Source organism: Drosophila erecta, unplaced genomic scaffold (genome assembly GCF_003286155.1).
Source record: "Drosophila erecta strain 14021-0224.00,06,07 unplaced genomic scaffold, DereRS2 tig00000000-arrow-pilon, whole genome shotgun sequence".
NCBI lineage: Eukaryota > Metazoa > Arthropoda > Insecta > Diptera > Drosophilidae > Drosophila > Drosophila erecta.
In genome coordinates this window covers 14,811,741-14,835,883 of record NW_020825194.1, presented here as the reverse complement: position 1 = coordinate 14,835,883, position 24,143 = coordinate 14,811,741, and the positions used below count along the sequence as shown (strand labels likewise).

General features: G+C 42.5%; 1 protein-coding gene across 5 annotated transcripts; it reads right to left on the bottom strand.

Annotated features, from left to right (window-relative positions):
• Positions 1 to 3,627: 3,627 nt before the first annotated feature.
• On the bottom strand, positions 3,628 to 21,079 carry LOC6553892. Of its 5 annotated transcripts, XM_026984003.1 has the most exons (8): positions 20,160 to 21,079; positions 18,831 to 19,821; positions 7,216 to 8,180; positions 4,896 to 5,133; positions 4,550 to 4,764; positions 4,369 to 4,474; positions 4,040 to 4,237; positions 3,647 to 3,969 (listed from the first exon to the last, which is right to left on the bottom strand). In XM_026984003.1, exons 2-7 carry the CDS (start codon positions 19,198 to 19,200, stop codon positions 4,086 to 4,088), a joined length of 2,046 nt encoding a protein of 681 aa, XP_026839804.1. In that variant the 5' UTR covers positions 19,201 to 19,821; positions 20,160 to 21,079; the 3' UTR covers positions 3,647 to 3,969; positions 4,040 to 4,085. The 5 variants fall into 5 exon arrangements, with proteins under 5 accessions (XP_026839802.1, XP_026839805.1, XP_026839803.1 ...); XM_026984001.1 differs by having other exon boundaries at positions 3,628 to 4,237; XM_026984004.1 differs by having other exon boundaries at positions 3,628 to 4,237; positions 7,216 to 8,177.
• Positions 21,080 to 24,143: the final 3,064 nt, after the last annotated feature.

Here is a 24,143-nt window from a genome sequence, read left to right as displayed (position 1 = left end):
TCGCTTATCGAACTCAAAAAAAGTTAAGAATAATGTACACTTCAACATTCGAGCCATAGTTTGTAAAGAAAAAAATCTGCAAGAGATTGCGGAAGCCACTGGATGATGGCAGTGACAGTGGAAATGGAAATGGACGGGGAGGCGAAGGCTGGCCCAAAAATAGCGAACATAACTCGGGAAAAGAATTTCCGTAAAGTATACAGCTGGTAAAATATCCAGCTTCTTTGTTTGCCCCTGGGAAGTTGGACAATATGAGTTCACTGGGTGTGTGGTGTGCGAGTGGTAATGTAAATGAAATGAGCCTTTGTTTGGTGCCGGGTAATCATTAAATTCCTCCGATTTCCAGGCACCCAATTTGCACTGCCTGCTGGCCACTTCGACTGCGAAATGGGCAAATATTTATAACTGCAAAATGCGCGGCAAATTCATCAGCTCTAATAGCCTGCCAGTTGGGGAAACAGTGTGCGGTTGCCAGCCAGGCGCCGCTGGTAAACTCATTCGGAATCCTCCCCAGGCCCGGACCAGGCCCAGGCCCAGGCCGAGAATCCATCCAATGCCCCACCATCCGCATCAGATCACCATGCCTTTCATGCCATCCCATCATCGATGCTGCTCAATGCAAATGTTGTTGATAATGATTTGCATTTACGCGCATTACTGCTAACCCATTTCAGGAATGGTGAACTGCGCACGGAAGTGCACACAGAAAAATTGCTAGCGGGCTTAAAGCGAAATTTAACTTCAGTTAATAAATAAAAGGGCACATAGGACAAGTCAGTAATTAATGGCTAACGTATAGGTACGTATTATTTTAAGCTAATAAAATATTTGCACTTCAAGGAATTTGAAATGAGGTACACAAACTCCGCCAGTTCGCTAATGCAAACCTATTTCAGTTTGCTAATGCGAAATGATGGGAATTCTTCGGACAGAAATTTCTTATGCAAACGCAATTTATCTTCCTCAAATTGAACTGTTCCAGAGATACGTGTCCGATAAAAGAACTGACGTATATCAAAAGCCCCAATTCGGGGAAGGGAAAATAAGGATTACCCAAACTTTTTGCGAACTGCGAAGGAACTTCTGCCAACAAGAGAATAACATACTTTAATAATAATTTGTTGACTTCCACAATTCGCCAGCTATCTGGCTGGTTCAATACAATTATCTAAAGATTTCTTCCCACTTATTTACTTGGGACCTATTTACTTTTTGGACAAGATTTCGTCGTACTTTCGGTTGGCCTTGTTTACTGTTTACAGAAATGCGAAACCGCAAACACAACTACCGCCCTCGATTCAAATAGCCAACCTAAGACAACAAGAAATACTTGCGAAACCCAAGTACTCCGAAAACAAGGAATGGCTGAAAAAAATATGTTTAACACCGAGCAAGGCGGGGAACCAAACTCGTGCTGATGGAGCGAAGTGCAAGGAACAGCAGAGGCCAACTTTAGACATCAAAGGATCATAAAACGCACTCGCACTTCCCCTTGGAAGGGGAAGGGACTAAAAAGGGTCCTGTCTCGCAGCAAACCCAATTATCTGGTCTTGGGTCACCACCAGTGTGGCAGCAGTGGCAGCACAAATTGTTACTCGACAAAGTGGTCAGGTCTGGAGCAGATGTCATTGGCTGCACTCGCCTGTTTCCCATGTAGTCCGCTGGTCATTATGGGGAAAAGATCAGAAAAAATTAGGACTTCCAGCAAAAAACGGAATGGTAAAACGCGGTGCAAATTGAAAGTCGTCGCAGAAGAAGAAAGAGGTCAGTGAAGGAAATGCCAGACATGTTTGAGCTTTTTTCTTCTTTTTAAGGCAAAAAGTTGTAAGGGTGCAAGTAGGACGTTCAATAGTCGAAAAGGGGTAATATGATTCCTTTCTGACCATTTTACCATCAACAAATTTGGAAGGACTGAGCTTTAACATAATACAATTATGTATCACGGCTTGTCTTCCCCAAACGTAAATTTAACATACCTAGCTGAATGGTAATAGATACTAAACTTTTGTTTTAGCCCGCACAAGTCTGGGAGTTATAAAAAAAGTATCATATTTTAGCCACTGGCTTTTTCGCAGCAATCAAGTTATCCCGCTTGGAAGTGTGGGACGAGTTCCGTAATTTGATTGCCATCCGCAGGACGGCTCAAGTGAAAATTCAAATAAAATGCCTTTGCAAATCCAGGCAGCGACTGGCAATGTTTTATCGGATATTGAATACATTTCCAAGGAGAAAGAAATGTTTAAGTGGTGGATGAAACTGTCCCTACAAAGTGTTCACTTTACTTTCACTCTCTCCATCTCCGTTATGCAGCTTATCTTAAAGTTTTATTTTTATTTTTTGGTCTTTCTTGTTGTTCCTCGGGTCTTATTTTGCCGGGTGGAGCCAGGGAGGAGCAAGGACATTTCCAACTGGCTTCATCTTGTTTGACTTTTCCTGCCTTGACGCGGGCCCTGCTGAGTTGTTGGACTTAAGCCAGCGGGGATTCCCCTTTTTCGCCGCCGGCCACCTCCTCCCAGGATCCTCATCCCAGGCTGTCGTCAGGCGAGTCAGTCATCAGCATCAGCATCAGCAACATAGTGAAAAATATTTACTGCCTTTCGTCGGCTACCGACTTTCCCCTGCTCTTCCCCTGCTTTTCCCCTTCCCGTTCCCCGAAGTCCAGGCCCCTGTGTTTCTTGAAAATTGCTTCGCTTACGTCCAACCCACTCGCTCCGAGAGAATTTTCCTACTTGACAGGACAACGACAAATTTTACGTGTTGTTTCTTATTTTTACTTTTTACTCCACACTTTTTGTTTGTTTTCTGCCCGCCCTGTTTTTTACACCCGTCGTTCCCGGGGAAAACGGAGATGTGATTTCCGCTGCAATAAAATAGACTGGCTACCTTAAAGGCTTTATGACTCTTGGAATTCGCCAGTTTATGGCTTGTGTTATTTTTATGCACTCTACTTGGCTTTTCCCCTTGGCCAGGCCATAAGTGTTGGCTCATCTTTGTCTTCCCCTCGTCACTTTGATGCCCCAAACAAGGCCGCCAGTTGGAGTCACTGCCAAATTACCATAAAATATGAAATTATTTATGCATATCGCCATCGAGGAAATTCGTTTGCTGGTTGCCGCTTTTATCGCTCACGTCAACGGAGGGTCAGCAGAAAATGGGTTGTGACTTGCTGGTCAAATACTTACTTTTCGACAAATACTTGTATAAGAACTACGGAATTATCCACTCCATGTAGGTGTTTTTCTGGAAAACAGGAAAACAAGCAAACAACAAATAATTCCATCTTAAAATAAAACAATATTTCCATCGTCTTCTTTTTTTATATAAATCTCTCTAAATCTTATTTACGCCTGCTGAAGATAAAACACAAATAATTCTGAACGCCCATCCACCAAATGAATTCGGTTAGCACCAGCGAAATAACTCATTCGATGCATTTGCGCATTTAGCATCGATAGCAGATTTATAGCAACGAGATGATTTAAATGAAACTTTTTCCATTTTAATCAATAGCTCGCCAGAGAATACTAATACACCCAATCAATTAGTTAAGCCTGATAATATTCATAAATAGTTTACCATTTGGATGAAACCGAATGCAAGCGGGCAGAGAGAAACACAGATTTAAATAAAGTTTCACATGATTTATTGAATGCCTGTTATTTATGATGGATTTTTATGATTCAGTTTTATTATTTTCATTTAATAATATTTCTCTCCGGCAATAATCTAATTATTGATTCGATTTCACAACTTGAAATGGGGTCTGCTTAAATTGAATTTTACATTAGATTGATTTGCAGTATGGTATGGGGATAATGTGAGACACGCAGACATGAGAGTTATGGTAACGCTTAACCTAATTACAGAGCCGTCAATTCTGTTTCGACAGCGCTCCTGCTGCTGCTCCTGCTCCAGATCCTAATCCTCCTCCACATACACCTCCACCTCCCGCCCCTGTTGTCATCCACGCTATTTACAAGGCCGCCTTTAATTAATCTCTAACCTAAATTACGAAACTGCAGATGGCGCAAAAGCTTACAAATAATTGCAAGTCGGACGCCACGACCAGGCGTTCAATAGGCGAGTCACGTCTGGGTCGGTGGTGTGTGCATTGCTCCCTGCATCGCCCAGAGGAGTCCAAGGATTCCCAGGAGTCCCAGCGTCGAGTTGAACGTGCTCCGACCGCCTTTCGTCGTCCTTGCCGCCGTTGACATGATGGCCGATGCGGAATATTCACCTGTTGGCCATCGCAATTCGTCGTGGTGGCGACAGTTGCGATTAATATGAATCATTCATTTTGCACACACATACAGGTGATGGGATAGGATATGATGGGTCCCATCCGCATCCCGGCGGCTATTAACTTACCGCTTAGCACGTGCAGGTCCACGGACACGGAGACACTGTTCGACGGCTGGCACGTATAATTGCCGGAATCCTCCTTCCGCACGAGCGGTATAATTAATGAGCCGATCTGCAATAAATGTTTATGTTCAGTGGCACTCAACTAGTCCATAACCGTCGCTCCCCTCGTAAACACCCAACTAACCGTATTCTGATTATCGCCCACGGTGCCAAATATATTCCGATCCAGCTGCGTATACCAGCCGGTCCGCTCGTCACTTTCGCTTATCTTCTTCTGGCCCCGGAACCAGATGATGTACTTGGGCGGATCCAAGGTGCCCCGTACGATGCAGTGCAGCGCCACCTTGCTGCCCGCCTTCACGAAGCGGCTCTGATCCCCAATCAGCTCAGTCTTGGGTTCTGTGAAGGAGGCAAATGAATGGGATCACAGAGATTACAATTACAGTGCACTGAAACAATCGCTTTGGAACTTTGGAACTGGCAAGAAAGTAAAAATGTGCTTGGAAGAGTGGCTTGCTTAAAACACTCACTGACTATCTGCAGGTGGACTTTGGCACTCAGCTTTGGCTCCGTCGCCATCTGACACTCGTACCACCCGGCATCGTTTGGCTCCACGTACTTGATCTGCAGGGACCAGGTATAGTCGTGGTCCTCCTGGTATATGGACTGGAATCGCTCGTCCGCTATAAAGGTGGTCTCGTCCACGCTGATGATGTGGTTATCGCGCATGCGCACCCATGAAACGGGCTTATCCGACAATCGATGTATCTGAAAGGGCAGTGTATTACTAAGGGAAAAGCAATTTGAAATGGTGAAGGGACTAATTCAGAAACAGCTTCCTAAGAATCTTAAAAACAATTTCCATTAAATGGGTGCGATTTACGTGATGAACTATGCATTTAACGGGTACATATCAGTGATTAATTGCCATGGTACCCTTTCTCCGAAAACCAGTCAACTATTAGGGCATCAAAACTCAAGGCAGCCAGCATTTACATAACTATTATTATGTTAATCGCCGCCAATCTGCCGCTAATGAGCTTTCACATTACCCGGATTGCATTCGATGTTGACTAATCCATACATGAATAATTACCCCGGCCCGGCGAACTAATCCGGCCACGTTTGCCTGTCGCTTCGGTGTCAAGTTCCACAAAGGCGGAAGAGCAAAAAATCTGATGGCTCAAACGACGTCAACGGACGTTGAATCTGAGATCCAAGTGAATGTCTGAGGGCCGGAAATGGAAATGAGGTCGGATCTGAAGGCGGATTCTGGGTAGGGGGGTGCGCATCCTTGTGCTAAAATATTCTCACAGTTGGCGTTTCCTTTGGCCCTATTTTTCGTAGGGCTCCTGTTTTAGCCCTGTTTCTGCTTTCACTTGTGGTCCGGCACAGATCAGCATAATTTCATTTGCATATCAACAATTCATTCTGTTTACGTTTATTTTTTATGACGTACACAAGCGCCCAGACTCTGGCTTCTATTTGCCATTTACAATTCCGCACAATTTATAAATATATACACACATATATATTCGCTTTTTTTAGCCCAGCCTCTTTTCAGAACCTCTTCTTTGGGCTTTGTTAAATTCCATTCAGTAGGTACCTCTGGATGTATGTATATAAATGGGGGAAAGAAAACACCTACGAACCCATGTAAATTTGATGTCTGTTGTAGCCGTATGGAAAATACACTGTGCAATATGTATGCATGCAAATAAGTGTTTCGCTTCCTTCTATCCAGATGTATCTGTATCTGTATGTGTATCTGTATCTGTATCTGTTTCTGTTTCTGTAGCTGCGGATGTGTGAAAGCGTGTCTGTGTGCAATATGTAAATGCTAGTTTTATCTCCGGTCCGTTGAAATTAAAAAGGAATTGTGAAGCAGATGGGGGGACACTGAGCCAGTCAGTCTGTCGCTGGCTTGTCTTCGTTTAAGTTTAGGTTTCGAGGAATTCGTAAGTCAGTCAGGGTCGTTTGCCTTGAGTGGTTAAAGTCTTAATGCTCGAATTAAATCCTTGGTGACGTGTGTGGCCTTGAGGTCTGGCTAATTTCTTAAGCTTGGCTGCAGCAAATTTCATCTCTGCATGAAGTTGTTGCTCTGATTTCAAGTTAAGGCTACAGCTCAGCAGCAGGTTTAATAAGTATTTGCTAAGAAATTGGCAGACGTCCTTGTATATACTATATTTTAAATTGATTTTCTCTAAGCCGCACAAGTCCGACCTTTTTCCGTTACCTTAAATGTATGTTTATTCTCCATTTTTAAAGCTTCCCTAATGGGATAAACCTATAAGCCGCTTAACTGGCTGACAGCTATTTATAACACGTGACATTTAATTCAAATATAATATTCGCAATTAAACGTAATCTCGTAATAAAACCCTTTTTTTCCCCAGCGAACCTTTAAGGCTTAACCGACTTACGTCACACGATGTTCCGCGACCTACAGGCGAAAAAGTCCAACGGATTGTGCTACACACAACAAAACAATGCACTGAAAACAAATTTAGCTTAAATATAACTAGAAGAATTAAACAAGAATTATTTTCCCAACCCTTTTTCGGTCAATTGATTTTTAAAAGCTTTAAGTCCTTGTTAATGTGGAGCACTTGAAACTTTTGGTTAATGAGACCATATACACAAGTCAGAAAATTAAATCTATAACCCTGATACGTCCTACACAGTAAAGAAATTCTAATAAAATTATATTCTATTTACCACGAAAGGCCTTTGAATTAGCCTTATCTCACATACTTTTTAAGCGAACAATAGTATTACTGCTTGATATTTTGGTACTTTTCCTAGCACACTTTTATGGGTAACTATTTTTCCAGTGCTCTCCTCACTCACCTGGCACGGCATGTAGGCGTGGTTCCCCATCTGGGCGGTGATGTTCAGCACGGGCATTGTCAGGTTGCGCCGCACCGCCGACCCCGCCCCCTCGCCGCCATCGCGGTGGGCGACCAGGTAGGAGTGCTGCTCATTAAACATCTGCCGGCGCTGCTCCTCCGGCGACATTGTCACCGCTTCCGAGGATGTTTTGGCGGCCGCTGCCTGGGCCGCTGCCTGGGCCGCTGCCTGGGCCGCCGCCTCTGCCGCCAACTTGGCTGCCTCGGCGGCATCAGCAGCGGCGCGGTAAGCTGGCAAATCCGCAGCCGCAAAAACGGGAAATGGCGGCAGGAAGGTCGGAATGGAGAAGCCCTTGGTCAATGAATCAGCGACACCCGGATGCACCGCGTTCGCCATTTTTTCACTTCGCCCCGCCAGTCGCTCAATGGAGTTCTGCACATCCGTTTCCGTTGATGCTGGATAAATTGTTGATACGCGCATCTCTGCTGCGGTCTCAGTTGCTGCTGCTGCTGCTGCTGCTGCTGCTGCTGCTGCGGCTTGTGTCGCTGCTGCTGTCTGCGCTTCTGTTTGCCGTACTGTGGCCTGAGTAGTTAGCCCAATTTGTGCTGACTGGCTGGTTGCTATCGCCTCCTCTGCTCCATCTGCTGATGACATGCCCCGGGCTGCGGCAGTGGAGCTCCATGAGCTGGTTGCCTCTGTCGGTGATGCCGTTTCTGCCGCATCTGCCGCCTCTGTCTCTGCCCCTGCCCCTGCCCCTGCCTCTGAGACTGCTGTGGCTGGCTTTTTTGCTGTCGCTAAGTTGCTGGCTGTCGTAATTAGATCGTTTTGTGTTGTCATTGGGCTATCTGGCAGAGTGGATCTTGTGGCCGTCGTAAGCTGTCCCTCAGTGCTCTTCCCTCCCCGCGTCAAGTCCGCTGGATCTGGAGCACTTGCTCCCAGTTCCGGGTTGCTGCAGGTGACTACTTCTGTGGAAGAGAAATAAAGCTGAGCACGTTGGTAAACAGTACACTTGGGCAGACAACTGCTAATTAGAGTGGTTCGTAATTAGGGTTCGTAGTATCCAAAAATGGAATTAAATATATAAATCGAGCTTCCATTTTCGCAAAAAAGAAATCAAGGCTTAGGTAAATTTGGTAATTACACATAAATAAAGGACAAGAAATGAATGAATTAAATTGAAAGTACCAAGTGTATAGCCAAATTTGTTTTCTTAATTCGTTTCCACGCTTTGGCCAGATATTATAATAATAACAATTATCAAGCATATGCATACGTACGCTTCCTAAATAAATAAATGTTATAAATGTATGCGGCGGACATCAAAGCTCTGGGAAATTGAGGAAAATTATTGCAATCGGCTTATGCAAGGTGAATGAATTAAAATTCCGGTAAAACAAATGTGATTTCCCACTCTTCGGCCGTGGAAACGATGTCACCCACACTCACACTTCCCGCGCCACATGTACACATTTCGTTTCAGTTAATTTTCAATTACGCTTTTATGCTAATTAAAATCATAAAAATTTGCCGCTTAATGTCACCGCCTGTGGCGGTTTTTATTTCATTTGGTTCTCAGTTTCCTCTTAGCTTTTAATTTTTTTTTTGCCACACTTTTTGCAGCTAAAAGTTGTTTGTTTTTGTAGCTTTGGCTGCCTTTTCCTTTTACCACTGTTGGTTGCCGTTTCCCTTTTAAACTTTTCCTTTTTATGTTTTTGGCTTTGTGCCCTAGAGGAAAATTAAGCATACAAAATAAATGGTAACTTTAGCAACATAATCATTCCATATACACGTGCATCAAACGTCCTTGGCTGAAGTAACTCTGCGCCTGGCACCAAGTGGCTATGTTTAATCAAATAAAATGCAGCCGAGTTGCAAAAAGTGTTAGTGTAAACATGCAACATTTGTGGAGTACTGCATTAAATTTGCTTTTATTTGCGCAAAAAAATCTGATTCATTTATCGCAACTATCGCGAAAATATTTACACAACTGATGGCCAAAACCAAAATCAATTTTGCTCCGCACAAGTGATGTAAAGCCCCATCAATTGGGGCAAAACTTTATTAAAAGATTACAAAGCTAATAACTTCAGGCAATAAATTCCAAACAAAAGCAAAAAAAAAAGAGCAGCTTTTTGACTAGGCGAAGGCAACACCACCATTGATTAGCTCAACACAACCACTCAAATAAAGTTATTTTAAGCAACTTTCTGCCCCAACACGCTGGCAAGGACATGTTGCCCCAGGACACTCATCCACTAAATTGGGAGGCAGGGAGCAAGTAGCATGAAGTGCAGTTTGAACTTGGCACTCCAAGTCATGGAAAAAGTAAGTTTGGCTAACCGCAAAAATGGTGAACAGAAACGTTAACATGTCCAGCTGCTGTGGAAGCGGTTTGATTTCAATATTGCTTCTACACTTAGTTTTATGTGTGCATGCTCTAACATAAAAGTTTATTAGCCCGGAAACAACTTTGGGAAAATTCCATCAGTTGGAAATTTACGTTGGTAGCAATATCAGAATCCCAAAATAAATCAGTATTATTCTTCCTGTCGTCTCCCATAAAATCGGAAATATTCGTGAGAGGAAAATGAACTCATTTGCGGCGAACCAACCACCAATGGCAGCCAGTTCAATGGCCAACAATGGGGGCCCGAGTTGCACGGACTGGGATTTGGTACTGTTTTCCAGGGCTAAGATATCAGTGGGTTGATAAAATAGAATTTGCATTTTTAAATTATTTCATTTCACGTGCTTGTCAGAGCCTTGATTTAGGTTGAGCAAGAAATTTCAGCCGCTCTCGTTACCTTTCGGCTACCCTGAAATTCTACGTGTCTGCTGGTTCACAAAAAAGACAAAAAAAAGAAGAAAAGCCAAAAAAGTGGAGGTAGAAGTGAAAAAAAAGGGAATCCACAAGGCAACCGCATAAATTTGCCCACGAAATCATTTCGAACGAATGCGTGTGATTTGGTTGTGTTGATAAGGTCCACCCAGGCCCAATTCGTTGGCCACGAAAAGGTTGCAAGCGAATTTTGGTTAAAATGCAAATTGAAAATTTCACTGCCAGAAAAATAGTAAATTTTAAATCCACTCCCGAGTGTCATACTTTCCCCTTCTAGTTTGTGTCCCTTTTGCTTGGTGTGTGAAGATGGAATATCCGAAAGGGCTCGGAAAAAAAGTAAAACCGGCACGGGTTGCTCAAGGCAGAGTTTGCATTTTCAATTAAAACCGATTTAGCCTGCAATCAAATCGGTTTTGATTTCCCTCAAAGGAATTTGCTTAGTCAAACACAAAAGAGGGAATTTATTTTTGTGGTGCATTGGGTATTGGTAAGTCCTTGTAAGAAGGTGAGTGACCAAAAAAAAAAAATGGGAGGAACTATTCCCCCAAAGCCGATTAATTTACTGGGTTTTTGCCGTGTCCCCGGTTTGTTTGGTTTTGCCATGGAAAAGCGCCTACTCTCGGCCAAAAGTGTGATCTGGCCATTTATAGCACTTGACGACAGTCAGTCACACACACGAGGCAAAAAGAGTGAAACGTGCAATAACACTCAAATTGTTTTCTTGTTTTCCTCAACCAGAATTTGCCCGTTTCCAGGGACAGTGGCCCAAATCCGCACCCCACAGGGACTTGGAGTTCATATTTAAGCCGGCTTGGACTGAAACGCCAGCGGAATAGTAATGCCCACAAATTAGGCCAGTGGCAGACGCAATATTACTGAAATTGGCATTCATTCTACCGGTGGCAGACAAAAATCGGCAGCAAGCATGCTCACCATGCCCAGCCAGCAGTTATGCAAATTCTGCAATTGGTTTAGGCCACTACAAAATGAACAACCATTTTGGACATTAGGCCAAAGCTCATCGGCATCCCCAATGTCATCAGAAATGGCGATAGTCGGATACTAAGCAGCAAAAAATATAGCTTAGAAACTCTCAAAATTAATCAATATTTACAAGGAAATGCGGAAAAGATGTTGAGCTTAAAATATCTAAAACGGCTTATGTTAACTAAAAGTTGCAGGTTCTACTGCACACTTTGCCTTTTTTACCCAGCTATAATATCGCCCATACGTATCGTTAGCAAACTTGCACACGCCTATTTTATGTTCCTGGTTGGGACAACTCAATTAAAGCTAGCCAAACCAATACCTATCCTTGGGCAGCTGTATACAAATGTCATCAATTAATTAAGAGTATAGTGTTTACTCGTATTTCGAAAAGTCTTGCTGAGCCTGCGGCGTTGGTGCGTAGGTTTTTCCACAAAAGCCATTCGAACAACTATTTCATCCCAATGGTCTCCAAAGTGAGTAAGCCCACCCACTGAGCCATGTGCCATGTGCCATGTGGCATGTGCCATGTTTCACTTTGTATGCTGCAGCCCTGGTCGGCCAATAACGCAGTCACCTGGAGGATGATGGACTAGAATGGGGATGGGGGCGGGGATCCTGTCCAGACTGGCCCACATGGTGTACTCGTCCTGCCACTCTGACCTCTTAGTTAATATTTCATGGATTTTATCTTTTTTGCTGCAGGCTAAAGAGAAAGATAGAGGATGATAAAGGAAGAGCTTAAAAAATGATTAGATTCTGTTGGAGGCACGAGCTTTTCTTTTACCATCGATTAACTTTCGAGGGGAAAAACTGAAATTTAATTAGTCTCAAAATATTTATTGCGAAAAAACAGCTTGAAAGTTGTTTGCAGCAACTTCTTTATTTAAAAACAAAGTTATTGGACAACGTCGGCAAATATTAGCGGAAAAGCGCGAAAAATAAAACTAATGGTTTCCAAACTTAATTCATCATAAATTGCATAAACTGAATAGCCAAAATAATAGAAATATTATATATTTATGTTGACATTTTCAGTTTCGGTCTTTATGGTACCCCAAGTAAGAACTTGGGTTCCTATTTTATAATTCAAGGCACTCAACTTTTCGTCTCGCCAAAGGTCAAGAGGTCTTAATCTGCGCAATATTCGTGGGACGTGCATCATTAGCGTGGCATCAGGACACTCAGGATGCTCGGGAAGTCGCATCAGCTGCGGGTCTTCATTTTTCATGTAATTATAAAAATATGCGTGGGCCCACGAGCCGAAAACGCACGCAGTAATTACATGTCCAATAAAAAGTCATGGTTGTTTGGAAGGACAAAATGGCGGCGGCCGTAATTAAAACGCCAAGCGCTTGTGGCCAAAAGAAGACGGAGAGCCACTTGACTCGTGGCCATCTGAAGCTCATCCGCACCTGTAACGCCATCCGCGTCCTGCCCGCATCCGCCAACGCTGGTGTTTATGTGGAAAAGCCAGCAAACGGAGCAGCGGAGCAGCGGAGCAAACAGGAGACGCCGACACACATTCTCGCATAAACCAGAAAACTTTTCACCGGGGAGCACTTTGGATTATAGCCGCCTCGAGTGCACATAAAACACGAGCCCGAGGACTCAGATTGCTGCATCTATCTAACTCACGAGTTACTTCGGTGGGGTCGAGACTCTGGGCCTGATAGTTGTGTCGCCAGATTCGTGTTACTCCAGCTGCGGGCTGGCAATCTTAATGAGTCCCCTTTGGGGGCCGCCAAGCAATTAAAGTTCAAATGTGCCAAATTACAAGCTGGGAGTCACGTCAAATGGTGGGCCTTGGGAATGTATGTACATGTTTATACGGAAAACAGCTTGCATAGAGAGTGGGTGAAAAAATATGAAAGCGCCCCACCTCAAAGGAGATCAAATTAGAGTAAATTCCAGTCTCGCAATGACTAATTGGGTAACTTTGACTTTTGCTCAAGGAACTTCAACGCCATCTGTTACCTCTTACACATAAGCAAAATTCCCTATATTCAAGTAATTCATTATTTTATTTCCTTGCAACAGATCTTAAACAAAAAATGCTGCCGCTTAAGTACAGTAAGCACTATATTTACAAAGACGCAATGCTTCAAAAGCATAACATAATTAATTACAGATGCTCTTAAAGAACTGCATTTGGCATTCACTTTGTCGCCAGTTCTCCTAAAAACAATATAAATAAAAGGAATACGTAGCGCCAGCCCGGCCATTAACAACTTTACTTAAGCGAAAGGCTAACAACACGCAACGCGCACCCGGCAACGTGCCACATACAACAGTGCGTATACGCAACACTGGGCACTGCTCCAATTTCAATTTACTGCGAAACTGAACTGAAACTGAAACTGAAACTGAAATGAACCTCAAAGGGAAGACAACGGGCAGGATGGCTGCTGCCATCTTTGCTGCTTTACTTTTCGGCCCGTTTGTTGGGAACACGTAGACCGGCGAACACGACGCCATAAAAATAAATTGAGCCAGCACAGTCACCGAGAAAAGTGGGTGTGCCGACAAAGAGGCAGAGACAGTGGCGGAGGGGGGCGTGGAGCGGGCTCTGGAAGAGGACATATTGAACCAGCTAGAGCTGCAGAACCCCCTCGCTGTTCGCTTGTTGTATAATTTTCACAGTGACACCCAACATATGTTTCAGTTTTGAATGAATCCTCGGATAATGGCGGCACAGAGCAATTTCACACTAAACACAAACATTTCCCTCCCCCACCTTTGTGGCAGCGAAAGCCACTCGAATAACAGAATGGCGTGGAATATGGCAGCTTTCACCCACTCAAAGCACCCACACTTGCGCAAATGTATCTTTAATGCGTAGACAGTGTTTCTGTGCGCCAAAACACACACACACACAGATACTTTCCATAAGATTTCATGCCTGCAATGTGCGAGAGCTATTTGTTTATTTATATTGCGAGCATTGGCATTCGGTAATTGTTTATTGATCGATTTGATAAATGCCACTTTAAATACAATTCTCGACCCCTCGTTTGATTTTTTACTCAAATATTTATGGGAACACCAAGCACTTGTGATCAAATGTCATCGCAATATGCATAAAAATAAATAATTTATGATACAAAAGGTTCGAGCTGATGAAGATGAATCAGTGGGGCTGTGGGGTTGTTAAGTGAGCTGTGGTGGATGGCAAAATCCTTTAGGGAAATTAAAAGCAGAAAAGTCGGATATCTCAGTTTAGTTGAATTTCAAATGGGTGAAGCGGTTGCTTGGCTTTCTAGTGAGTGAGGAAAAAGGTCGAATAACAATGTGTTCTAAAAAAAAATTCATCTGGGGTAGGGACGTTTTAAAAATTCGGTTGGTGAATGTAATGTTAGGTGAATTTGAAATGGATGAAACGTTTACTGGGAAAATGGGAGAATGATTATAATGTATTACAGTTTGTTAATGTGCAGGGTTAATGGAATAAAAGTAGGAATACTACATATTAGCTATAGTTGCTATTCTGATATACCAATTTCTGTTTAACTGCATTATGAACTTAAGGAAAAATGTTAAATAATTGTATGTTCAACTCTTGTTTCTTACACAATTTGCTTTCATTAAAGCGACGGGTTCCTCCGCTGTCTACACTTTGTGCTTTTGCCTTCAATAAATCAAGGGAAATAATTATGCGAAATCTCAGCATCCTACAAATATAAGACTTTTGCGTTATCTAGTTGATTTTATGGCCTTCTTGGTAAATATGTAGAACACCAAGTTTTACTCTAACTGTGGGAAAGGAAAGCTGGCGGGGGCGAAAATGCTATAAATATGTAGCCAAATGTTGACCAGAAATGAAATAATTTTTCAGAGGGCCTTTTGCCAGGATATAGTACGAGTATGTATCCCCCTTTCTGGAGCCCCCATGCTGCGATTCATAAATTACCACAAAGAAGCCCCTAGGGCCTTTGCTTTGTATATCCTTTTTTATTTCTTGGTGGTTTGTCTTGTTCTTTTCACACTTCGGCAAGGAATAAAGACAAGGCTCGTTGACTGCCGCTGCACTTTGTCATTTGTGGGTCATTTCTCGCTTGGTCTTTGTCGTTCGTCCACTGCCCCCTTGCGCCCCTTTTCGCCTTTATCCCCCTTAACCTCGCCCCATTGATATTCTCTGAGCAATTAAATGGCCCATACACACACACTTGTTGTTGCCTTTGATTGCCCAAAGCGTCGACGCAGCTGCAGCTGCCTCTGACCCCTGACCCTCTGAATAATTTAAGCTCACATTTTGCGAGCCAAAAGCGCATCAAGGCCATTCGGCTTACATTGTGAGCGTGATTGTGTGTATGTGAACAGGAAATTGTTAGTTGCATGGCGAATGAGAAACAGTGGGCCGAAATGCGAAACGAAAATGACTTCTTTTGAAGGAAGTCAATTGTATAAGACGGTAGAAGCATCTTTGTTGACAGCATGAAATACGTAGAAGTACTTTCATGTAATATTGCCCTACAGCCCCGAAATTAAAAAAAAATGTTTGTAGAATAATTGCTTGAAGATAAAACGTTTTTTTCTGTTCTAGATTAAGAGAAAAGCGTCATTGTTTTAAACACGTAAAAAGTTCTTAAATTCGAAAGTAATGCGAAACGAAAATGACTTCTTTTAAAGGAGGTCAATTGTAAAAGATGCTAGAAGCATCTTTGTTGACAGCATGAAATGTGTATGCAACAAGAAGAAATTGAAATGTAAAGAACATGGCAGCCTATATTTGTCAGAAATTCTACACAAATTATTCAGTGCTATTTAAATTCCGAATAAGACATTTCAAGCGAATTGCACCGCAAAACATGCGAAATCCGCGATGTTCCTGGGCATCTAATAAACCCATGTGACACACATTGTTCCACCGTTGGACAATTTGTTGACCTGCGGCACTGTCATGTGCCTTGTCCAACTTTGCTTGTGCTACAATATTTTCCGTCATCACAGGACCTGCCGAGGCTGAGGTCAACTGGCAATGTGTCTGTGTGTGTGTGTGTGTGTCCTGCCGCCTAAGGGATACTGCTGTTGCTGATGTTGTTGTTTGGGTCTCTCCGCAAACCCATTTATAATTTATGAAGGTAAGCAAACACTTTTGGCCCTCGCAACGACGACCGCACACACGACACTGCACGACAGGACAGGAGGACATGACATCACGACCCCATAGAGCAGCCTTAAAGGATTCTGGCCATTTGGCCAGGTGTAATAGCGAGAAGACAGGGCGGCGATCAGGAAGGAAAGGTCGTCCCAAGTCAACCTGTAGGCCGCTTTGATTCGAGCCCAACGACTTTGCAGGCACATTCCCAAAAATTAGCAGGCATCCGGTGCTATGTAGCAAACCGAAAAATAAAAAAAAACCGAATTCCACAATCCACAGAATCCCCCAGAAATTTTCAAAAAATCTGAATAAGCATTTCGAGAGAACAAAAGCCGGCAGGCTAGCAAGACAAACTTTGGCCGCATTATAATGTTGAATGTTTCGGAGCTCGGAGTTTGAGTTGGCTTGCATCTGCTTTGTTGGCCCATTCTGCATTTTGGCATAACGAGTTGCACTCACAACTTTCCAAAAGCGCATTTCGTTACGAGTTGTAATAAAGGGACAGCAGGGCAGCTCAGTGGGGAAATCGTATAAGGGATTTAGAAAGGGTTGAGTTCACACTGCTGTGAACGTGTTTATTAAACATTTTTTGGCAAGTTTTCAATTTCGTTAATATTTTTATGGGGCTGCAAAGTCAAGGGAGCGACGCAGAGTTTTATATAAAAGTGGAATAGTCAATTGTTTAATTTTTCCCTTGATTATTGGGCAGACGAAAGAATGAGCAGCTGATTCTGCTGATGGAGCAATGAGGTTAAGGACCTTTTGAAACTATTTTACTCACAAGGGAAACAGGGGAAAGTTTTTAAACTTTTTCGCTTTAAGAGGTGGGGGTATTTGCTTAAATTTAAAAATATGTTTTGTATTTAAAAATTAAGTATTTTATATATTTCTCATTTGGTAAGGTTAAAAGTGCTCAAAGGAGTCCTAGAAAATTGTACCTTGGTCTTGAAAATTGGATTCAAATTGGCAAACCATGTAAGTTAAATTATACTGAACATTTACCCTTCTGGGCCGCATGTACTGATATCGGTCTTGGTAACATCTGAGCAATTTTCTTCGCGTTTTATACTGATATTTGACTTTGGCGAATCCCCCTGTTCAACTTCCATATCGTCTCCTTCTTCCGAATAACATACTTCGGACTTAACACTTGACTCCAGTGAACTGTTCTCAGATGTTCCTGTATGGCTAGACTCATTTGAAAGGTCATCATTCTTCTGTTTCTTTACAACATTGAACACCATAATCTCTTCATCGTCGGAATATGTCAAAACCTCCACAAAATCTCCATCTTTATCAAGCAAAGTTTCATCCTGGGGACATACGACGATTCGATCTACAAGTTTTGTTGGACACGTCGGCTCTTTGGTTTCCTTTTTTTCTGATTTCTTCACGTAGAATCTGTGCCCAGACTTTTGGATTAATCCTCGATTTATGCCAATTCGCAATGCAATAACTACGCCGGTTTTTATATGCATTTTTGCAACTTTAAGCTGAAAGGCCACGTCCTCTAAAATTTCCCGGAAAGTAACAGGGCACTCCTTTTCTTGAAGAGCTGCCAAAATCAACGTATTAAAAGAACCACACGCCATTTCTTAAAGGGCTAACTCGGAATTTAGATCACTTATCTTTAACAAATTTTGAGATTCCTTTTCGGTTAAAACGACAAATTTAAAAGACAAGGAAACGCTTGCTTACTTGTGGAAGTTAGGTTTTATGAAAACATTACGTAGGTATAGATTTCAATGGTAATTACCAGTTATAAATAAAACTTCTCGAAAAATTATGTTGTTTAATTAAAAAACTTATACGATCCTAAGTTCTTAATTTTTGAAATGCATATATCCAGTTGTTAATAGTAACAATGTTGGTAGTCACATTCGATCTAATTTACATCTTTATATGAGCTTGGGTCTCATTGTGTACAACGAAGTTTTGATAATTACGTGGGAAAATCGATTACATTATTTATGAGAGCGAAATAACACAAGAATATATATGGAAACATTGCGCAATGCCCAACTACTTTTTGTCAACTTGTAGGGGCTTTTGTTTTCCTATTTCGCTAGTCCAGTGGCTCCTTCTAATCTAATTTCTGCAAATCCAATGAAACAATGGGAAGTTTAGCCCCCAGCTCCATCCTCCGCAATTTCCAAGGACGACAATTGCCTTGTTTCCACTCCCCCTGCTGATCCAGAACTACTAAAACAATTTGCCAGCAGCTATGTCGCGTCTTGGGATCCGCTTACGAGGACAATTATCCATGTGTGTGTTGCCAAGTGCGCCGGGGTTTGGGTTTTCCACCCGGTAGCCGAATAAATAAGGAACCAAGGAGTTGGAGATACTTATCCTGTTAATCTGGCAGAACAAGATGAAAGCATAAAGCACTGAAAGCTGTCACTGTTTTCCTAGTACTGCAAGGCGCGATTTAAGTTTACAAAAAATAATGCATTTGGAAAGAAATGTAAAATATGTGTTTTCCTTCTCATTTTTCTGATTTGAGACGATTGTAGAGAGAGGCATCTGGCTTGGCACACTTTTTAAGAGGTATCCCACCCGTTCGTACCATTCCAACTTCTTTTAACTGTGTGTTAGAGTGTGCGAAGTGAATGCGTTAAATTAAATCAAAAATGTATGAAAGTCACACGCACACGCAAGGAGCGAGGGAAACCCCCAAGCTGTACTTACGTATCCCACAGCCGAGAGCCGTGAGGACCAAAAGGGCGAAGCTGATGCGCAGCCAAGACGCTGGTGGGAATGTCAGGGAAAATCGGCGACACCATGGCGCTCCTGCTCCTGCTCGTCCTGTTCGTACTGCTCGTACTGCTCGTCCTGCCACTGTCATCTCGGTTGTCAACGTGGCGGGCCGGGTCCTGGTTGGGCTGATTCTGGTTCTGGTTCTGGTTCCTCGACTGGTGCTGCTCCAGCTACTGCTGCTCTTCTGGCTCCAGTCCTGCGTGGCAGTCCCAGTGGCCCAGTTCCTGGCTGCAATGACACTTACAGCGCCTTTTGTGCGCTCATTGTCCGCCTGCCTCCAATTGGGACTCGTTTGCGGCATCGAATCTGGCTTCTCGTGCTCCCTAGGACCAGTTCCAGTACCAGGACCAGGACGGACAGGATCTGCTGATTGCACTGCGCCGTCTTGGCTGGCAAACTTTGTCGCATTCTCTGCGCCGTTCTCGAAATCCCAGTCGAAGTCTCAGATAAATAGGTTTATTGAATTAATACACTTGGGGTTGGCTTGGGTTCTGGGTTGCCTCCGTTTGGGTTCTATCTAACCTCGATCCTGTTTCATTTTATTTTAGTTTATTTTATTTCATTTTATTTCCAGCTTTCAGCAAAAAATTGCAACTCTTCTTTATGGGTCGGCCACAAGTCTTTCGATGCGTTTTCTCAAGCGATTTTCGTGAAAACCCATTGTTGGCTTACTCGGTCTCTGAACTCGTTTTGCACAATTTGTGTGTTGCTTGATTTATATATTTATTTAAGTGTTTTCGCCTTTGTTGAGTTGCAAACTTTTATTGGCGATGCAGTGGCACCAGCATAGACAAATAAACTGGCATCGGAACTCGACTTTATTCCATGGTAATCCAATTTGCTTATTTAGCTTTCTGGTCTTTTTCAAAACTTATTTTGTTGAACAGCACAAATCCGTTTAATCCCTAATAAATACATTTACCTAAATGTGTTGTTTACCATACGATTTTATTGTGATTAAAGTGGTTTTGAAATAACCATATAATAGAGTAGTGAAAGCACAAGAATAAAAATATTTATTTTAAACTATACATAAGCAAGATAAATTTTAGCTTTGCCATTTAAAATGGTAATTATTTAAAAAATTTTAAGAAATTAACACTTCTGCATGGTAACTCAACTTTTTAAAACATATTTCTTTATCTTGAACTTTTACTTCAACAGCTCAATCAATGGTAGAGTCAAGTGCTTGAACTTGCAAAGAAATATAAATCAACTTATTTCCACTTAAACTTTCATAATCGTTATGCAATTAATTACACAGAATTTCCTTTTCCTTGGTACCCGGCTCACTTTCTTAAAAGTTAATAACTTGCACGGTTTTCATGCAGAACTATCACACAATGTTCTCGATGACTAATGGGCTAACTTTTCTCACAAAAAACCTTAAAAACTTCGACCATTTATAGTGTTTAACAAGTTTCACACTGCCTTTCGATGGGCTTTCTCTGAGTTTTAGGTTGGTGGTACTCGTAAAAGGTAACAATGGCCATATGGCCGGGCTCTAAACCAATTGTGTGCAGCTTGGATGGCTTATATTTAATGATTTAACACGTGAGAAAACATTTACACTTCAGTAACATTTTATCGCATAATCCGACTTGAGAATATTTTTTATTTCGCCTTCCCTCGCATTTTTCTCGCTACCCAAAATGATGCACAATAATCCCTTTTTCACGTTACGCGTCCTTCGAGAAATCCTCTGTTTTCTTCGGTCCTGTTTTTTTACTGCTCGGCTCCTCAGTTTAGCGCGGCATTCTAATATCCATTTGCATAAGGCGGGAGCAAACAAATTTTAAAAGTGATTTCGGCAAAAGACACTCGACAGGCGGCACTGCAAGACGCGGAACACAGGACTCGGGACGCAGGACACCCAAGAGGACATCAAGTGGTTTAACTTTGTCTTAATTCTTCTTTTCTCTGTTTGCCACTTTCCATTAACTTTTTTCCCCGTTTCTATTGTCACATTTTGTTTTCCTGACTCCCGCTTCGGCACAAGTCCTCTTCAGACATCGCGTAAAATCGCAACTTCTGGTTGCGGTTGCTTTTTCGACTTGGGTTTCCCTCCACCATCCGAGTCACGTCCGCGCGAACCGGATTCAAATTTTCGACTAAGTCGCGTTCGAGCGATGCCATCCCACTGCCCACCGAGTTCTTAACATTCCGTCCAGCGTTCCACATCGGATTCTCCTCCGTTTCACGTGGCATACCGGTTCGTTTCAAACTTCCCCAGCTTTGTGCTGTTCGCATCCCTCCGGTTGCACTGAATTTCTGGAATCGAACCGTCGGGTTGTTTGCCGGCTGTTTGTTCGCGCCTGCGCACTAAGGGGCTTTGGCTTTGGCAGCAGAAGATTGAAGACTTCTTTTTTATGCATCGGCTGCCGTTTGTAGATGACCAACAAAACACTTGTTTCCGTCGGAGAACTGCCTATTTCAGTCGCATATGAATATCAATTGGTTTGCTTAACGCCACCAACAATGGGCCAGCATGCAAAATATGAATGCTAACTGCTTCCTAAATAATATAAATAGTGATACATGAAACATATAGATCCCCTAGCAATTTTCAAACGAAAGAGCTTAGGAGCTAGCGGGTTTAAGAAAACCTAATACAATGTAGATTTTAAGCAGGTAATATTTCTTGTTCCCTCTTAAACTGAGTTTTGACATTAATCTAAGGTAAAATATACTCATCCGTTCCTCCTATTTTTCTCTAAGGTTAAAGTCCCGCGGCAGCCAACAAATAATTGGAGTCGTGCAAATGGTGACCCCGTAAATCACGGCGGTGACCGCGTTGGCATTCGGTCACTAAATTAGCTCTGTGTCTCTTGAAAAATCATCGCCTTTAGTGGCCGGAATTTACTGCCCCGGAGAAGACATACTCCTATCTGTGGTCTCGGCTATTGTGCGCCAATTGCCATTATGTAGGAGGCAGTGGGCCAATAGCGCGACTTGATGCACGACGGCCTAGCACTAAGTATAATCGGTGTGCTTTGTTGTCAAAGAGCAAGTAACAAATAAATATTATTGAACTTTTAAATCCCCAGGGGACGGTGGCCAACAGGCAATTGACGCCCCAGTGCGATAACAGTGCCAGCGGGCAGATAGGGTGCAGAATATCCTCGCACAGGACCAACATAAATTCCTGCTCAGTTCAATTTATTGTGTATTGACACAGCTTACGGAGAAACAAATAAAAATGTTTTCGAAAGTGCGGGTGCTTGGTGCGTGGTGCCAAAGTCCTGCCTCCAATCCCCCCATCCTTGCAACCTCCCAACGCGCTGCGTTGAGAGGACTCCTCTCAAAGGCTCCAGGAATGCGGACGAGCTCCCCTCGGCTACTTGGTCGCCCTGCCATTGGTCCTCGAAGTCAGGGACCTCGTTGGCATCCATTGTTATTACCTCTTTGTTGTGTTTACACGCCATTTGTGGTATTTCACTCACTTCCATGTGGCTCACCTCGTCTCGCCCGCAGCAAAAGATCCTGCGGCGGAAGGTGTCGGGCGGGATGCGGGCCAAGCCAAAGGCTAAGAGGCTGGCTGACTGCCTGCCTGGCTGACTGGCTGTCGTAAAAGTATATTTGAAATGCAAATGCCGGCGGGCCTTAAAATGCTCAACTTCTGGCTCACAAAATAATCAAAATATTCTTTATGTCGCCTTTGAGCCAGTGAAAACAGTGAACAGTTGCGCCAGTTATCGCAGCCAAAAGCCAGGCAACAAAAACCAAAAGCTGCTAAAAGCCCATCAATCGTGCTGTGAAATAAAACAAAAGATCAAAATTGTAACAAGCAGTAAAGCGACTGCATTGTACTCTTAAAAATATATAATATAGCAAAAACGATTTCTGGCACTCATCATTTTCCATTTCTATCCATTAGGAATCTTTATATCTTGTTTAAAACATAGATTGTTGCTATGACTGTTTTTTTATAATATACCCTTTTTCTTGTATAATAGCACATGCTGGCCCTTTGATATAAATCATTGTTTAACAGGGTTGAGTATATAAAAAACTTTAAATAAATATTCATTATTCAGTGCATTTTTGATGGTCAGTGGGAGTTACAAAAAGTTTTCCCTTATCACAATCTGCTTTGCATTAGCTAAACACAGCGCAGCTGTTAACTTAAGCATTTAACAAAAGTCGTAAATAAATTAATATGTGTTGTTGGAGGCAATGGCATCTGGGCGAAGAAATAAATTTAAACAAACATCATATCTCCTGGGGCAAGAACTTGAACTCAAAAATTGGGTTGCTCATTTGGGGGTAACTCTCGAGTCGCACGCCAGTCAATATATTTCAATATCTACATTATGATTGCTTTTCTCAATTTTTTCAGATTTCAGCAGACTTCAATTTTCCCTGCGAATGCATATAAATATATATTCTCCTTTGTCCATATTCATTCGTTTTGGAAGGGTGCCCAACTCTGCTCCCCGAATATGCGAGTTTTCGATGACATGGAAGACAAATTTCTGATAGACGTACTAGGACATACACGCATACACATATGGGAAAATCTGGTTTGATTTTATCCTGCGAGTACATAGGAAAATGCATCTACGATATTAAATATTTGCCAAGGATAACTATTGAGGAGCCAAGGAGATGGTCTGGAAAATACCAATATGCATAATGTTGTGACAATTTATTAGCAATTTATGCACTTAGGCTAAACAAGGAATAGCTTGTTCTATTAACAGTGCCGTAAACGATAATGCAAATTATAATTTTGTTATTATTGAAACTGAGGTGACAGCTTGAAGACAGCTAGTGTTAATTCTATTAGAAATTTCCAGGTAAACTTGGGTTTTCAAGCAAGGAACCTACGTACTTGTCGTTCAAATGAAGAAAAATAAAACCAATATACAGGAATAGGTAAATATCAACTGCAATCCAGAAAGTTCCAAGCCAAAGTTCAGTAGGCACCTGCGGTTTCAGCAAGTAGAGCTGTGTTTATTGTCAGACCGAACCAGTAAAAGTTCGAGAATCAATGGGGTTTGAGTTCCACCAGCAGCTTACAATCTACCGCACTTGATTTCAGTGTTCAGGCAATCGAGCCAAACGCACTTTAAGCTTCACGCTTTTCATTTCAAATGCCATAGAGAAAGGAAAGCCATAGAAATCGAAACGCAAAGTAAATTGCACTTAATCGAATACTATGTAAATGAACTGCAGATGGAATCGACTGGATGCCGAATAGTCGATGGTGAGATACCTGGTATCTTGTGTTTTTTTTTTATG

What these genes read in the sequence shown, in the direction of transcription:
- LOC6553892 (XM_026984001.1), bottom strand. Translation starts at nt 19,200, where the DNA reads ATGCCGCAAACGAGTCCCAATTGGAGGCAGGCGGACAATGAGCGCACA. An exon ending in AGTCCACCTGCAGATAGTCA is followed by an intron (nt 4,765 to 4,895) that starts GTGAGTGTTTTA and finishes CCTCCTTCACAG; the next exon opens with AACCCAAGACTGAGCTGATT. An exon ending in GGACCTGCACGTGCTAAGCG is followed by an intron (nt 4,238 to 4,368) that starts GTAAGTTAATAG and finishes GATGGCCAACAG; the next exon opens with GTGAATATTCCGCATCGGCC.